We start from the raw sequence: 16,762 nt of genomic DNA, 5'->3' as shown, positions 1-16,762 counted from the left end.
CAAATTCCCCCAAGACCTCCCCGGGACCCCCAAAATTATCCCAAGACCTCCCCAGGACCCCCAAAATCCCCCCAAATTCCCCCAAATCCCCCCCAGGACCCCCAAAATCCCCCCAAATTCCCCCAAGACCCTCCAGACCCTCCCCCAAATCCCCCCCCCCCCCCCCGGAGCCGCTGGACCCACACGCACACCCCCCTTCCCCTCCCCACCCCGGAGCTTTTGGGGGGGTCCCTGCAGCCCCTCCCCCGCCCTCCCCCACCCCCCGGCTGTCCCCTCCCCCACATAAAGCGCTCTGAAAGCACCGAGGGTGCGGCTGTGATTGGGGACATTTTGGGGACATTTTGGGGCATTTTGGAGGATTGGAGACGTTGGGGGGTTTGGGGACATTGGGGACATTTGGGGGCATTTGGGGACATCGGGGACATTTGGGGATATTGGGGACATTGGGGACATTTTGGGGAGATTGGGGACATCGGGGACATTTGGGGGCATTTTGGGGCATTTTGGAGGATTGGGGACATCGGGGGGATTGGGGACATTGGGGACATTGGGGACATTGGGGACATTTTGGGGAGGTTGGGGACATCGGGGACATTTGGGGACATTTGGGGGCATTTTGGGGCATTTTGGAGGACTGGGGACATCAGGGGGATTGGGGACATTTTGGGGACATTGGGGACACTGGGGGGATTGGGGACATTTGGGGACATTGGGGACACTGGGGACATTGGGGACATTTGGGGGCATTTTGGGGCATTTTGGAGGATTGGGGACATCGGGGGGATTGGGGACATTTTAGGGACATTGGGGACACTGGGGACATTTGGGGGCATTGGGGGGATTGGGGACATTTTGGGACATTGGGGGCATTGGGGGCATTTTGGAGGATTGGGGACATTTGGGGACATTTGGGGGCATTGGGGGGATTGGGGACATTTGGGCACACGGGGGCGATTTGGGGATATTTAGGGACCATTTGGGACATTTGAGGGGACACATGGCAGGGCACTGGAGACACTTGGGGACATCAGGGTGATGGGGACACCTGGGGACACCTGGGGACCCTCGGTGACACCTGGGGGCCTTCGGGGACACTTGGGGACACTGGGAGCGAGGAGGGCACAGGGAGGGCGATGGGGACACGAGGGACCCCTGGGCAGCCCTGGGGACATTGGGGACATTGGGGACATTGGGGACATTGGGGACCCCGCGAGCCCCGCCCGCTCCTGTGCCCCCCGTTTACGACACCGCTCCCCCCTCCCCTCCCACCGCGGTTTTGCGACAGCGGCGCTTGGCGGCCGCGCCCGGCGGCGGCGGCGGCGCTTTCCGGCCCGGCCATGGCGGAGACAGAGCGGGCGGGGAACGGCGGCGGCGCCGGCCCCGGGCGGCCCCCGAGCTCCGCCGAGCTCGAACGGGCCGAGGAGCTCAAGGCCCAAGCCAACGAGTTCTTCAAAGGTACCGGCGGCCAACGGGGGGTACCGGGGAGGGAGCCACGGCGGGCAACGGGGGCTGCCAGATAGGGAGCTGTGGCGGGGAATGGGGGCTGCCAGATAGGGAGCCGCTGAGGGCAGTGCGGGGTAACGGGGCTGCCACATTGTGATCCATCAGGGGTAATGGGGGCGGCCAGATAGGGAGCCGCGGCGGTTAACGGGGGATAACGGGTCTGCCACATAGGGAGCCGCGGCGGTTAACGGGGATAACGGGGGCTGCCAGACTGGGAGCCAGGGCGGTTAACGGGGGCTGCCAGATGGGGAGCCCTAGGAGGTAACGGGGGACAATGGGGGCTGCCAGATAGGGAGCCATGGGAGGTAACGGGGGACAATGGGGGCTGCCAGATAGGGAGCCATGGGGGAGAGTGGGGGCTGCCAGATTGGGGTCTATGGAGGAGAGTGGGGGCTGCCAGATTGGGGTCTATAGGGGAGAGTGGGGGCTGCCAGATAGGGATCTATAGGGGAGAGTGGGGGCTGCCAGATAGGGAGCCATGGGGGAGAGTGCGGGGCTGCCAGATAGGGGATCTATGGGGGAGAGTGGGGGCTGCCAGATTGGGAGCCATGGGGGAGAGTGGGGGCTGTGGGGCTGCCAGATGGGGGGGATCTAGATGGGGAGAGTGGGGGCTGCCAGATTGGGTGGGACAATGGGGTGCCATGGGGAAGGAGTGGGGGCGTAGCCAGAGTGGGGGGCCTATAGGGGCAATGGGGGGGTGGGGGCTGCCAGATGGGGATCTATGGGGAAGAGTGGGGGCTGGGGGCGAGAGTGGGTGCCAGATAGGGAGCCATGGGGGAGAGTGGGGGCTGCCAGATAGGGAGCCATGGGGGAGAGTGGGGCCGCCAGTGGGGGGAGAGTGGGGGCTGCCAGATTGGGATCTATGGGGGGAGTGGGGGCTGCCAGATTGGGAGCCATGGGGAAGAGTGGGGCTGCCAATTGGGGTCTATAGGGACAATGGGGGCTGCCAGATGGGAGGGGAAGAGTGGGGGCTGCCAGATAGGGAGCCATGGGGGAGAGTGGGGCGCCGCAGATAGGAGCCATGGGGAGAGTGGGGGCTGCCAGATTGGGATCTATGGGGGAGAGTGGGGGCTGCCAGATTGGGATCTATGGGGGAGAGTGGGGGCTGCCAGATTGGGAGCCATGGGGGAGAGTGGGGGCTGCCAGTGATCTATGGGGGAGAGTGGGGTGCCAGATTGGGAGCCATGGGAAGAGGGGGGTCTGCGGATTGGGGTCTATAGGGGACAATGGGGGGCTGCCAGATGGGGATCTATGGGGAAGAGTGGGGGCTGCCAGATAGGGAGCCATGGGGGAGAGTGGGGGCTGCCAGATAGGGAGCCATGGGGGGAGAGTGGGGGCTGCCAGATTGGGATCTATGGGGGAGAGTGGGGGCTGCCAGATAGGGATCTATGGGGGAGAGTGGGGGCTGCCAGATTGGGAGCCATGGGGGAGAGTGGGGGCTGCCAGATAGGGATCTATGGGGGAGAGTGGGGGCTGCCAGATTGGGAGCCATGGGGAAGAGTGGGGGCTGCCAGATTGGGGTCTATAGGGGACAATGGGGGCTGCCAGATGGGGATCTATGGGGAAGAGTGGGGGCTGCCAGATAGGGAGCCATGGGGGAGAGTGGGGGCTGCCAGATAGAGAGCCATGGGGGAGAGTGGGGGCTGCCAGATTGGGATCTATGGGGAAGAGTGGGGGCTGCCAGATAGGGATCTATGGGGGAGAGTGGGGGCTGCCAGATTGGGAGCCATGGGGGAGAGTGGGGGCTGCCAGATAGGGATCTATGGGGGAGAGTGGGGGCTGCCAGATTGGGAGCCATGGGGAAGAGTGGGGGCTGCCAGATTGGGATCTATGGGAGACAGTGGGGGCTGCCAGATGGGGATCTATGGGGAAGAGTGGGGGCTGCCAGATAGGGAGCCATGGGGGAGAGTGGGGGCTGCCAGATTGGGAGCCATGGGGGGGAGAGTGGGGCCATGGGGGAGGGGGGGGCCAGATTGGGGTCTATAGGGGAGAGTGGGGGCTGCCAGATTGGGGTCTGTGGGGGAGAGTGGGGGCTGCCAGGTCACCCCCAACCTTTGGGACCTGGTCACTGCCACTCTTTGGCTTCTGGTCACTCCTGACCTTTGGGACCCGGTCACTCCTGACCTTTGGGACCTGGTCACTCCCATTCTTGAGACCTGCTCACTCCTTACCTTTGTGACCTGGTCACACCTCACCCTTGGGACCTGGTCACTTCTTAGCCTCGGGTCTTGGTCCCTCCTTGCCTTTGCCCCCTGCCTACCCCCACCCCTTTGGGACCTGGTCACTCACAACCTTTGTGACCTGGTCACTCCTGACCTTTGGGACCTGGTCACTCCCGACCATTGAGACCCGGTCACTCCTGACCTTTGGGCTCTGGTCACTCCCAACCTTTGAGCCCTGGTCACTCCCGACCTTTGTGCTCTGGTCACTCCTGACCTTTGGGACCTGGTCACTCCTGACCTTTGGGCCGTGGTCACTCCCGACCTTTGGGACCTGGTCACTCCGACCTTTGGGACCTGGTCACTCCCGACCTTTGGGACTCGGTCACTCCCAACCTTTGGGACCTGGTCACTCCCGACCTTTGGGCCCAGTCACTCCCAACCTTTGAGCCCTGGTCACTCCCGACCTTTGCGACCTGGTCACTCCCACCTTTGGGCCCTGGTCACTCCCGACCTTTGGGACCTGCTCACTCCCGACCTTTGGGCTCCAGCCACCCCCACCTTTGAGCCCTGGTCACTCCTGACCTTTGGGACCTGGTCACTCCCGACCTTTGGGACCTGGCCACCCCACCTTTGCGCCCTGGTCACTCCTGACCTTTGGGCCCTGGTCACTCCCGACCTTTGGGACCTGGTCACTCCTCACCTTTGGGACCTGGTCACTCCCGACCTTTGTGCCCTGGTCACTCCCGACCTTTGGGACCTGGTCACTCCCGACCATTGGGACCCGGTCACTCCTGACCTTTGAGCCCTGGTCACTCCCCACCTTTGGGCCCTGGTCACTCCCGACCTTTGTGCCCTGGTCACTCCCAACCTTTGGGACCTGGTCACTCCTGACCTTTGGGCCCTGGTCACTTCCAACCTTTGGGACCTGGTCACTCCCGACCTTTGTGCTCTGGTCACTCCGACCTTTGAGCCCTGGTCACTCCCAACCTTTGAGCCCTGGTCACTCCTGACCTTTGGGACCTGGTCACTCCGACCTTTGGGACCGGTCACTCCCAACCTTTGGGACCTGGTCACTCCGACCTTTGTGACCTGGTCACTCCTGACCTTTGAGCCCTGGTCACTCCCGACCTTTGGGACCTGGTCACTCCTGACCTTTTCTCCGCCGCTGGTCCCTTCCGACCTTGGGAGCCCTGGTCACTCTTGCCCTGTGGGACCTGGTCTCCGACTTTGGGACCAGGCACTACGACCTGTGCGCTGTACCTCCTCGCCTTCGAGCTGAACCCCTGCAACGCCATCTACTATGGCAACCGCAGCCTGGCCTACCTGCGCACCCAACGTTTGCGACCTGCTCACGCCCGGCCGACGTCGCGCTCCGCTGCAGCTCACGGCATGTACGCTCGGGCTACTACCGCCGAGCCGCCAGCAACATGGCCCTGGGCAAGTTCAAGGCTGCGCTCAGGGACTACGAGATGGTGAGAGGGAGCAGGGGTCAGTCTGTCTGTCCTGGGGTCATCTGTCGTCCTGGTCATTCTGGGTCCTGGGGTCAGTGACGTGAGCTTGGGGCCAGTGAGGTCAGCACATGGCCTTGGGCAATCAAGGTCACTCCAGGACTACAATGTGAGAGGGAGCAGGGTCAGTCTGTCTGTCCTGGGGTCATTCTGTCTGTCCTGGGGTCAGTCTGTCCGTCCTGGGGTCAGTGTGTCTGTCCTGGGGTCAGTGTGTCTGTCCCGGGGTCAGTCTGTCTGTCCTGGGGTCAGTGACGGTGAGCTGGGGTCAGTGACGGTGAGCTGGGGTCAGTGAGCAGTCTGTAACATGGCCCTGGGCAAGTTCCAGGCTGCCCTCAGGGACTACGAGATGGTGAGAGATGGGCAGGGGTCATTCTGTCCGTCCTGGGGGTCATTCTCTCTGTCCTGGGGTCAGTCTGTCTGTCCTGGGGTCATTCTCTCTGTCCTGGGGTCATTCTGTCTGTCCTGGGGTCAGTGACGGTGAGCTGGGGTCAGTGTGCGGCCAGCAACATGGCCCTGGGCAAGTTCAAGGCTGCCCTCAGGGACTACGAGATGGTGAGAGACGGGCAGGGGTCATTCTGTCTGTCCTGGGGTCATTGTGTCCGTCCTGGGGTCATTCTGTCTGTCCTGGGGGTCACTCTGTCTGTCCTGGGGTCATTCTGTCCGTCCTGGGGTCAATCTGTCCGTCCTGGGGTCAGTCTGTCTGTCCTGGGGTCATTCTGTCGTCCTGGGGTCAGTGTGTCTGTCCTGGGGTCATTCTGTCTGTCCTGGGGTCAGTGACGGTGAGCTGGGGTCAGTGAGCGGTCAGTAACATGGCCCTGGGCAAGTTCAAGGCTGCGCTCAGGGACTACGAGATGGTGAGAGACGGGCAGGGGTCACTGTGTCCGTCCTGGGGTCATTCTGTCTGTCCTGGGGTCACTGTCTGTCCTGGGGTCAGTACGGTGAGCTGGGGTCAGGTGGGCGATGTCCTACGAGATGGTCAGTCTGTCTGTCCTGGGGTCATTCTGTCCGTCCTGGGGTCATTCGGTGTCTGTCCTGGGGTCAGTGTGGTGTCCTGGGGTCACTCTGTCTATCCTGGGGGTCATTGTGTCTGTCCTGGGGTCAGGCATCCATCCTGGGGTCAGTGTGTCCGTCCTGGGGTCAGTGTGGTCCCCATGTCCCACGCGTCAGGTGTGTCCCCAACGCTGTCCCCAGACCCTCAGGCCGTGTCCCCACTGTCCCCACTGTCGGCCCCCCCTCGGGCCGTGTCCCCACACCCTCAGGCTGTGTCCCCAGCTGTCCCCACGCCCTCGGGCTGTGTCCCCAGCTGTCCCCCCTGTCCCCACGCCCTCAGGCCGTGTCCCCACCTGTCCCCACTGTCCCCACGCCCGGGCCGTGTCCCCACCCCCACTGTCCCCACTGTCCCCACGCCCTCGGGCCGTGTCCCCACCTGTCCCCGCAGGTGGTGAAGGTGAGGCCCAACGACAAGGACGCCAAGCTCAAGTACCAGGAGTGCCACCGCATTGTCAAGCAGAAGGCGTTCGAGAGAGCCATCGCCAGCGACGAGCACAAGCGCTCCGTGGTCGACTCGCTGGACATCGAGAGCATGAGTGAGACCCCGCAGCGGCCTGGGGGGTCCTGGGGGGCTCAGGGGTCATTTTGGGGCTCCCAGGGGTCATTTTGGGGGTTCAGGGGTCATTTTGGGGGCTCAGGGGTCACTTTGGGGCCCCAGGCTCACTTTGGGGGTCCAGGGGTCATTTTGGGGCTCAGGGGTCATTTTGGGGGGCTCAGGGGAGCCTGATGGGCTTAGGAGTCACTTTGGGGGGCTCAGGGGTCATTTTGGGGGTTCAGGGTCATTTTGGGGGGTTCAAGGGTCATTTTGGGGGGCTCAGGGGTCATTTTGGGGGTCCCAGGGGTCATTTTGGGGGATTCAGGGGTCACTTTGGGGGGCTCAGGGGGCTGATGGGCTTAGGAGTCACTTTGGGGCGGGGGTCATTTTGGGGCCCCAGGGGTCACTTTGGGGGGCTCAGGGGTCATTTTGGGGGGTTCAAGGGTCATTTTTGGGGGGCTCAGGGGTCATTTTGGGGGGCTCAGGGGTCACTTTGGGGCTCCCAGGGCTCACTTTGGGGGGTTCAGGGGTCATTTTGGGGGGCTCAGGGGTCACTTTGGGGGGCTCAGGGGTCATTTTGGGGGGCTCAGGGGTCATTTTGGGGGCTCAGGGGTCACTTTGGGGGCTCAGGGGTCACTTTTGGGGGGCTCAGGGGTCACTTTGGGGGGCTCAGGGGGAGCCTGATGGGCTTAGGAGTCACTCTGGGGGGCTCAGGGGTCATTTTGGGGGGCTCAGGGGTCATTTTGGGGGGTTCAAGGGTCATTTTTGGGGGGCTCAGGGGTCATTTCGGGGCTCCCAGGGATCATTTTGGGGGATTCAGGGGTCACTTTGGGGGGCTCAAGGGTCATTTTGGGGGGCTCAAGGGTCATTTTTGGGGGCTCAGGGGTCATTTTGGGGGGCTCAGGGGTCATTTTGGGGCTCCCAGGGATCATTTTGGGGGGTTCAGGGGTCATTTTGGGGCTCCCAGGGGTCATTTTGGGGGGCTCAGGGGGAGCCTGATGGGCTTAGGAGTCACTTTGGGGGGCTCAGGGATCATTTCGGGGGGTTCAAGGGTCATTTTTGGGGGGCTCAGGGGTCATTTCGGGGCTCCCAGGGGTCATTTCGGGGGATTCAGGGGTCACTTTGGGGGGCTCAGGGATTATTTGGGGCTACTTGGAGACCCCCCAGTGGAGGATCAAGGGCCCTGCGAGGGTCTGGGGGTCCCTGTGACGATTTTGGGGTCCCCCGAGTGTCTCTGGGATGATTTTGGGGTCCCCCGAGTGTCTCTGGGATGATTTTGGGGTCCCCCGAGGGTCCCTGTGACGATTTTGGGATCCCCTGAGTGTTTTTGGAATGGTTTTGGTGTCCCCTGAGGGTCTCTGGGATGATTTTGGGATCCCCTGGGTGTCTCTGGGATGGTTTTGGGGTCCCCTGGTCTGGGATGTTTGGGCCCCTGGTTCTGGGATGTTTTGGGATCCCTGCTGGGATGTTTTGGGACCCCGAGTGTCTCTGGGATGATTTTGGGATCCCCTGGGTTCTCTGGGATGGTTTTGGGATCCCTGGTCTGGGATGTTTTGGTGTCCCCTGAGGCTGGGTGGTTTTGGGATCCCTGGTCCTAATGGTTTTGGGATCCCTCTGGGATGATTTTGGGGTCCCCTGGTGGGAATTTTGGGACCCCCAGGCTGGGATTTTGGGATCCCCCGAGTGTCTCTGGGAGATTTTGGGGTCCGTCTCTGGGATGGTTTTGGGATCCCCTGAGTGTCTCTGGGATGGTTTTGGGGTTCCCTGAGTGTCTCTGTGACAATTTTGGGATCCCCTGAGTGTCTCTGGGATGATTTTGGGATCCCCTCAGGGTCTCTGGGATGGTTTTGGGATCCCCTGAGTGTCTCTGGGATGGTTTTGGTGTCCCCCGAGTGTCTCTGGGATGATTTTGGGGTCCCCCGAGTGTCTCTGGGATGATTTTGGGGTCCCCTGAGTGTCCCCTGAGGCTCTCGAGGTGCCCAGCTGAGCTTTTGTCCCCTCTGAAGTTCTCGGGGTCCCCACCGTGAGGGTCCCCAGCCCCCCCTGTCCCTGGGGCACTGTGGGGAGCCCTGTCCCCACGCTGTCACCCCGTTGTCACCCCGTTGTCACCCCGCAGCCATCGAGGACGAGTACAGCGGCCCCAAACTGGAGGACGGCAAGGTCACCTTGGCCTTCATGAAGGACCTGATGCAATGGTACAAGGACCAGAAGAAACTCCACAGGAAATGTGCCTACCAGGTACCCCAAAACTTCCCCCAAAAAACCCCAAAAACCCCAAAAACCCCAAAAAAACACAAAAAACCCCAAAACCCCCCAAAACCCCAAAAAACCCCAAAACCCCCAAAAACCCCAAAAACCCCCAAAAACCCCAAAAAACCCCAAAAACCCCCAAAAACCCCAAAAACCCCCAAAACCCCAAAACCCCAAAAAAACCCAAAAAACCCAAAAACCCCAAAAACCCCAAAACCCCCAAAAACCCCCAAAACCCCAAAAAACCCAAAAACCCCAAAAACCCCAAAAAACCCAAAACCCAAAAACCCCAAAACCCCAAAACCCAAAAACCAAAACCCCAAAAACCCCCAAAACCCCCAAAACCCCAAAAACCCCAAAAACCCCAAAAACCCCCAAAAACCCCAAAACCCCAAAAAACCCAAAAACCCCCAAAAACCCCAAAAACCCCAAAAACCCCCAAAAAACCCAAAAAACCCAAAAACACAAAAAACCCCCAAAAACCCCAAAAACCCCAAAAACCCCAAAACCCCCAAAACCCCCAAAACCCCCCAAAACCCCAAAAACCCCCAAAACCCAAAACCCCAAAACCCCCAAAAACCCCAAAAACCCCCAAAAACCCCAAAAACCCCCAAAAACCCCAAAAACACAAAAAAACCCCAAAACCCCAAAAAACCCCAAAAACCCCAAAAACCCCAAAAACCCCAAAAACCCCCAAAACCCCAAAAACCCCCAAAAACCCCTTGCTGTCCCCACCCCGCAGATCCTGGTGCAGGTGAAGGAGGTGCTGGCCAAGCTGCCCACCCTGGTGGAGACCACGCTCCAGGAGGTGGGTTCCCCTCGCCGCGGCCGTGTCCCCGGCGGTGTCCCCGCGCGGTGGCACCGACCAGCCGGCGTCCCCTTGGCAGACGGAGAAGGTGACGGTGTGCGGGGACACGCACGGGCAGTTCTACGACCTGCTCAACATCTTCGAGCTCAACGGGCTCCCCTCCGAGGCCAACCCTTACGTATCCGCAGCCCCGCGGGTGGCACGGGCTTGGGGGGACGGGGGGGCTGGGGACACGCGCTGGGGACACTCGCGGGAGGTGGCATTGTCCTCAGCCGGTGACAGATTTTCAACGGGGACTTCGTGGACCGCGGCTCCTTCTCGGTCGAGGTCATCCTGACGCTCTTTGGCTTCAAGCTGCTCTACCCTGAGCACTTCCACCTGCTCCGAGGTACTGCCCGGGCCGGGGGGGCGAGGCCTGGCCCCCACCCCCGGCTGGCTCGGGTGTCCCCACAGATGTCCCCTGGTGTCCCCAGTTGTCCCCTGTGGGTCACCATTTGGCAGCGCGCGTTGTACCGCATAGATCACTTTCTGGCAGGTGTTGGGAGCTTTTGTCACCGTCCCGTCCCTGTCCCTTGGGGTTGGGGACATCCCTGTCCCTTGGGATTGGTGACATCCCTGTCCCTTGGGGGTGGGGACATCCCTGTCCCTTGGGGTTGGTGCCATCCCTGTCCCTTGGGGTTGGGGACATCCCTGTCCCTTGGGATTGGTGACATCCCTGTCCCTTGGGATTGGTACCATCTCTGTCCCCTTGGGGCTGGGGACATCCCTGTGCCTTGGGGACATCCCTGTCCCCTTGGGGTTGGTGCCATCCTCCCTGGGGTTGGGGACATCCTGTCCCATTGGGATTGGTGCCATCCCTGTCCCCTTGGGATTGGTGCCATCCCTGTCCCCTTGGGGTTGGTGCCATCCCTGTCCCTTGGGGCTGGGGACATCCCTGTCCCTTGGGATTGGTGCCATCCCTGTCCCCTATTGGTGCCATCCTGTCCCTTGGGATTGGTGACATCCCTGTCCCTTGGGGGTGGGGACATCCCTGTCCCTGGGGTTGGGGACACGCCCATTGGGATTGGTGCCATCCCTGGGATTGGTGCCATCCCTGTCCCCTTGGGGTTGGTGCCATCCCTGTCCCTTGGGGCTGGGGACATCCCTGTCCCTTGGGATTGGTGCCATCCCTGTCCCCTTGGGATTGGTGCCATTCCTGTCCCTTGGGATTGGTGACATCCCTTTCCTTTGGGGGTGGGGACATCCCTTGGGGCTGGGGACATCCCTGTCCCCTTGGGGCTGGGGACATCCCTGTCCCTTGGGGACATCCCTGTCCCCTTGGGGTTGGTGCCATCCCTGTCCCTTGGGGTTGGGGACATCCCTGTCCCATTGGGATTGGTGCCATCCCTGTCCCCTTGGGATTGGTGCCATCCCTGTCCCCTTGGGGTTGGTGCCATCCCTGTCCCTTGGGGCTGGGGACATCCCTGTCCCTTGGGATTGGTGCCATCCCTGTCCCTTGGGGTTGGTGCCATCCCTGTCCCTTGGGATTGGTGCCATCCCTGTCCCCTTGGGATTGGTGCCATTCCTGTCCCTTGGGATTGGTGACATCCCTGTCCCTTGGGGGTGGGGACATCCCTGTCCCCTTGGGGCTGGGGACATCCCTGTCCCCTTGGGGCTGGGGACATCCCTGTCCCTTGGGGACATCCCTGTCCCCTTGGGGTTGGTGCCATCCCTGTCCCTTGGGGTTGGGGACATCCCTGTCCCTTGGGGTTGGTGCCATTCCTGTCCCCTTGGGGGTGGGGACATCCCTGTCCCTTGGGATTGGTGACATCCCTGTCCCCTTGGGATTGGTGCCATCCCTGTCCCTTGGGGTTGGGGACATCCCTGTCCCTTGGGGTTGGGGACATCCCTGTCCCTTGGGGACATCCCTGTCCCTTGGGGTTGGTGCCACCTCTGTCCCTTAGGGTTGGTGCCACCTCTGTCCCTTTGGGACGTCCCTGTCCCCATCCCCAGGCCCAGCTTGTGGTGCCACATCACGGAGTTGTGTCCCCCGTGTCCCGTTGTGGGGCACATCCCCTGTCCCCAACCCTTGTCCCCTGTCCCTCCTGGGGCCATCTCTGTGCCATGTCCCCCATCCCATATCCCTGGGGGTGTCCCACCCTGGACTCTGGGGGCTTTGTCCCCAGCCCCGGGTGGTGTCCCCAGCCCCGGGCGGTGTCCCCAGCCCGGGCGGCCCCAGGAGTGGCAGTTGTCCCTGTGTCCCCTCAGGGAACCACGAGACGGACAACATGAACCAGATCTACGGCTGCGAGGGCGAGGTGAAGGCCAAGTACACGGCGCAGATGTTCGCCCTCTTCAGCGAGGTCTTCGAGTGGCTGCCCCTGGCCCAGTGCATCAACGGCAAAGTGCTGGTGAGGGGACACCGAGGGGACATTGTCACCTTGGCTCACTATCTGGCAGCGCCCATTGGCTGGAAGAGATCCCTGTTTGGCAGCCCGTGTGGCTCACTATCTCGCAGCCGTCATTTGCCATAATGGATCTCAATTTGGCAGAGTGGGAGCTCACTATCTCGCAGCTGTCATTCCCAGTAATGGATCTCAATTTGGCAGAGTAGCAGCTCACAATCTCGCAGCTGTCATTCCCAGTAATGGATCTCAATTTGGCAGAGTAGCAGCTCACTATCTCGCAGCTGTCATTCCCAGTAATGGATCTCAATTTGGCAGAGCCTTAGCTGACTATCTCGCAGCTGTCATTCCCAGTAATGGATCTCAATTTGGCAGAGTAGTAGCTCACTATCTCGCACCTGTCATTCCCAGTAATGGATCTCAATTTGGCAGAGTAGCAGCTCACTATCTCGCACCTGTCATTCCCAGTAATGGATCTCAATTTGGCAGATGCGTAGCTCACTATCTCGCAGCTGTTATTCCCAGTAATGGATCTCAATTTGGCAGCTGCGTGGCTCACTATCTCGCAACTGTCATGCCCCGTTGATTTTGATGGATCCCAATTTGGCAGCCAGTGGGGCACACTATGTGGCATCCCCATTGATTCTGATGGATCCCTTTTTGGCAGCCCCCTCAAAACGGGGGACTTTGACCCCCGACCCCGTCCCTGTCCCCTCGGGGTCGGGGTGGCCCTGCTGTCCGCCTGCTGTCCCCAGTGTCCCCACCGCGTGTCCCCCCCCCCAGATCATGCACGGGGGGCTCTTCAGCGAGGACGGGGTGACCCTCGATGACATCCGCAAGATCGAGCGCAACCGGCAGCCCCCGGACTCAGGTGGGACAGGGACCCCCACCAAGATGTCCCCAAGGTGTCCCCAAGGTGTTCCCAAGGCCAGGGGCTGAGCTGTGACCCCCCCCACCCTGTGTGTCCCCCCCCAGGGCCGATGTGTGACCTGCTCTGGTCTGACCCCCAGCCCCAGGTGAGCTGTGACCCCTCCTGGGGGTGTCCCCATGTCCTGGTGACATTCTCCACCCTGTCCCCAAGGTCCTGCCGCTGTCACTTTACCCCTGTCCCCGTGTCCCAGTGCTGCATCCCAGTGCCACCCTCTGCCATGTCCTGGTGTCCCAGTGCCACTCTCTTCTCCTGTCCCCAACCTCCCAGTGCCACCTCCCCTATGGCAGCTGATCCCGCTGTCCCCTGGATGTGTCCCCAGTGTCCCCACGGTGTCCCCAATGTCCCCAATGCCCCCAATGTCCCAAACATCCCCAATGCCCCCAATGTCCCCAATGTCCCCGATGTCCCCAACGTCCCCAACATCCCCAATGTCCCCCCAATATCCCCAGTGTCCCCAAAGTCCCCCAATGCCCCCAATGCCCCCAACATCCCCAATGCCCCCAACGTCCCCAACGTCCCCAATGTCCCCGATGTCCCCGGTGTCCCCAGAACGGCCGGTCGGTCAGCAAGAGGGGGGTCAGCTGCCAGTTTGGCCCCGATGTCACCAAGCGCTTCCTGGAGCGGAACCGCCTGGAGCTCATCATCCGCAGCCACGAGGTCAAGCCCGAGGGCTACGAGGTGGCCCACGATGGCCGCTGCGTCACCGTCTTCTCCGCCCCCAACTACTGGTGAGGGACGCCTGGGGACACGGCTGGGGACATTGGGGACACGGGGGTGGCGCCGTGGCCTTGGGTTTGGCTCCCTCGGTTCAGTCCCTTGAGCTGCGTGGGACGCTTGGGGTGGTGTCCCCAAGCCCGATGTCCTCTGACCTGCGGTGTCCCCAAGCCCGGTGTCCCCTGAGCCACATTGGTCACTTGGTCTGGTGTCCCCAAGCCCAGTGTCCCCTGAGCCACCTTGGCCACTTGGTCTGGTGTCCCCTGAGCCACATTGTCCCCTTGGTTTTGTCCCCAGGTGTCCCCTGACCTGCAGTGTCCCCAAGCCCGGTGTCCCTTGAGCTGTGTGGGACACTTGGTCTGGTGTCCCCAGGCCCGGTGTCCCCTGAGCCACCTTGTCCCCTCAGTCCTGTCCCCAGGTGTCCCCTGACCTGCAGTGTCCCCAAGCCCGGTGCCACCTCAGCCACATTGTCCCCTCAGTCCTGTCCCCAGGTGTCCCCTGTACCTCGTTGTCCCCAAGTGTCCCCATCGCCAGCCTCGGTGGCCCCCAGGGGTCGTGCTCTGATGTCCCCAAATGTCCCCAGATGTCCCATCCCTGGTGGTTCCCCTGCCTCAGTGGCCCACGGGGGGTTGTTCTGTGATGTCCCCAAATGTCCCCAAATGTCCCCTGCAGTGACCAGATGGGCAACAAGGGCTCCTACATCCACCTGCGGGGCAGCGACCTCCGGCCCGACTTCCACCAGTTCACAGCAGTGGTGAGTCTGGGGGCGCTGGGACCCCCAAAATCTGCCCTGGGACCCCCAAAATCCAACCCAGGGACCCCCAGAATCAAACCCAGAGACCCCCAAAATCAAACCCAGAAATCCCCAAAATCCAACCCAGAGACCCCCATAATCAAACCCAGGGACCCCCTGAATCAAACCCAGGGACCCCCAAAAACCCTGGGGATCTCAAATGTATGGGGTGGTCTCCAGGAGTTATTTGGGTGGACTTTTTGGGGGTCTCATCCTTTTGGGGGGGCTCTTGGGGGTCTCACCTTTATGGGGAGGTTCTTGGGGGGGTCTCAACTTTATGGGAGGGTCCCCAGGGGTTATTTGGGGGGCGGTCTCATTTTTTTAGGGGAACCCCAGGGGTTTTTGGGGGGTCTCACCTTTATTGAGGATCCCCAGGGGTTATTTGGGGGGACTTTTGGGGGGGGGTCTCATCCTTTTTGGGGAGGTTCTTGGGGGTTTCATCTTTATGGGATGACCTCAGCATTTTTTGGGGTGCTCAGGGGAGTATCCGGGCTGACAATTTGGGGTGGGGGGTGGGGGGACACCCCCAAACCAACCCCCACCCTGAACCCCCCATTTTTACCCCCCCCAGCCTCACCCCAATGTCAAGCCCATGATGTACGCGAACACCCTCCTGCAGCTGGGCATGATGTGACCCCCCCGAGGGGGTCCCCACGACCCCCTCCCAGCACCCCAAAAAAAACCGTTCCCCCCCCCCCAACCCCGCAGCACCCCCCAGGGGGGTTTTAATATATTGGAAGATTGTATTTATTCCCCTTCCCCCTCCCCAGTGCTCCCAGTTTGGGGCAGGAGGGGCTGGGGTGGCACCTGATGGGGGGGGGGTGGTCCTGGAAATTGGGGGGGGGTGGGGAGGGGTCCCCTCCCCCCTCTCCTCCCCCCTCCCCAAAATAAACGAGCAATAGGTGCGAGGAGGAGGAGGAGGAGGAGGAGGAGGAAGGGAGGGGGGAGGGGTCCCGTGCCGCCCCTCCCCCCCTCCTTTCCCCCCCACCCCCCTCCCTTCCCGCCGTGCGGTTTTACCATCTCTGTAATTAATTAATCACGTTCAATAAAGTTAATGAAAAGTCGCTTCGTTAATAATGCCCGGCCGCTGGGGGGCGCTGCAGTGCGGGGGCGCGGCCGCCAGGGGGCGATGTCGTGGTGGCGTTGCCATGGAAACCGCGCCCCTCCCTTCGCCTTGTTGCCATGGAGACGGGGATGGGGGGCGGGGACCCCAAAGGACCCCCAGGAAACCCCAAATTGGTCCTGGGGACCCCCAAAAACCCCCCAGGAACCCCCAGATTTGCCCTGAGCACCTCAAATCTCACCTAGGGACCCCCAAAACCTCCCTGGGGACCCCCAAATCTCAGCCAGGGACCCCCAAATCCTCTCTGGGCACCCCCGAATCTCAGCCAGGGACTCCCAGATTTGCCCTGGGAGCCCCAAAACCTCACCCAGGGACCCCCCCTCAATTCAGAGAGCCCCAAGTCCCCACCCTGGAGCCCTCCCCGAAACTTCCAGAAGTTTCTTGAGCCCCCCCAAATCACCCTTGGGGGGCTCTGGGGTTGATGGGGGGACCCAGAGGGGTCTTGGGGGGGCCTGGACCACTCTGAGCCCCTCCCAGTTTGGCACTGGGATCAGTTCCAGTGTCCTGTCAATCACCGCCGCTCAGCCAATAGGAGCGCGGAGCGCCTCCGCCAGTCACGCCTCTCAGCCAATAGGAGAGCGGAGCGCCTCTGTCTGTCGCGCGTCTCAACCAATAGGAACGCGAAGCGCCCCCGCTGGTCCCGCCCCCCTGACGGAGAGGGTCGGACGGGAGCGAAACGTCTCGGAATGAGCCCAAATCGCTTTGGATGGACCCGAAACCCCCTCGGACGACCCCAAATCCCCTCAGAGGGTCCCCAAATCCCCTTGGAAGGACCCCAAATCCCCTTTGATAGGATCCCAAATCTCCTTGAAAGGGTCCAAAATCCCCTCTCATGGATCCAAAATCCCCTTGAGAGGATCCCAAATCCCCTTGAGGGTCCTCGGGTGAGGTTTGGGGGTACCTGGGTGAGCTTTGGGGGTCCCCAGGGAGGATTTGGGAGTCCCTGGGTGAGATTTGAGGTGCTCAGGGCAAATTTGGGGGTTCCTGGGGGGTTTTGGGGG

At 61.7% G+C, this 16,762-nt stretch overlaps 1 protein-coding gene across 1 annotated transcript; it reads left to right on the top strand.

The window, feature by feature from the left end:
- The first annotated feature begins 5,961 nt into the window (after nt 1-5,961).
- Nucleotides 5,962-15,470, top strand: LOC115916482 (serine/threonine-protein phosphatase 5). Its single transcript, XM_030970218.1, has 12 exons — nt 5,962-6,027; nt 6,612-6,759; nt 8,875-8,996; nt 9,751-9,816; nt 9,896-9,994; nt 10,099-10,204; nt 12,064-12,206; nt 12,984-13,071; nt 13,176-13,216; nt 13,681-13,859; nt 14,518-14,599; nt 15,210-15,470. The coding sequence occupies exons 1-12, from the start codon at nt 5,983-5,985 to the stop codon at nt 15,270-15,272; spliced, it is 1,182 nt and encodes a 393-aa protein (XP_030826078.1). The 5' UTR covers nt 5,962-5,982; the 3' UTR covers nt 15,273-15,470.
- The last annotated feature ends 1,292 nt before the right edge of the window (nt 15,471-16,762 follow it).

This window comes from Camarhynchus parvulus, unplaced genomic scaffold (genome assembly GCF_901933205.1).
Source record: "Camarhynchus parvulus unplaced genomic scaffold, STF_HiC, whole genome shotgun sequence".
Lineage (NCBI taxonomy): Eukaryota > Metazoa > Chordata > Aves > Passeriformes > Thraupidae > Camarhynchus > Camarhynchus parvulus.
Note: the sequence above shows the minus strand (reverse complement) of the source record. Positions and strands in the feature narration are given on the sequence as shown.

What these genes read in the sequence shown, in the direction of transcription:
- LOC115916482 (XM_030970218.1), top strand. Translation starts at nt 5,983, where the DNA reads ATGGCCCTGGGCAAGTTCAAGGCTGCGCTCAGGGACTACGAGATG. An exon ending in CGCTCAGGGACTACGAGATG is followed by an intron (nt 6,028 to 6,611) that starts GTGAGAGACGGG and finishes CTGTCCCCGCAG; the next exon opens with GTGGTGAAGGTGAGGCCCAA. An exon ending in CCGGCAGCCCCCGGACTCAG is followed by an intron (nt 13,072 to 13,175) that starts GTGGGACAGGGA and finishes GTCCCCCCCCAG; the next exon opens with GGCCGATGTGTGACCTGCTC.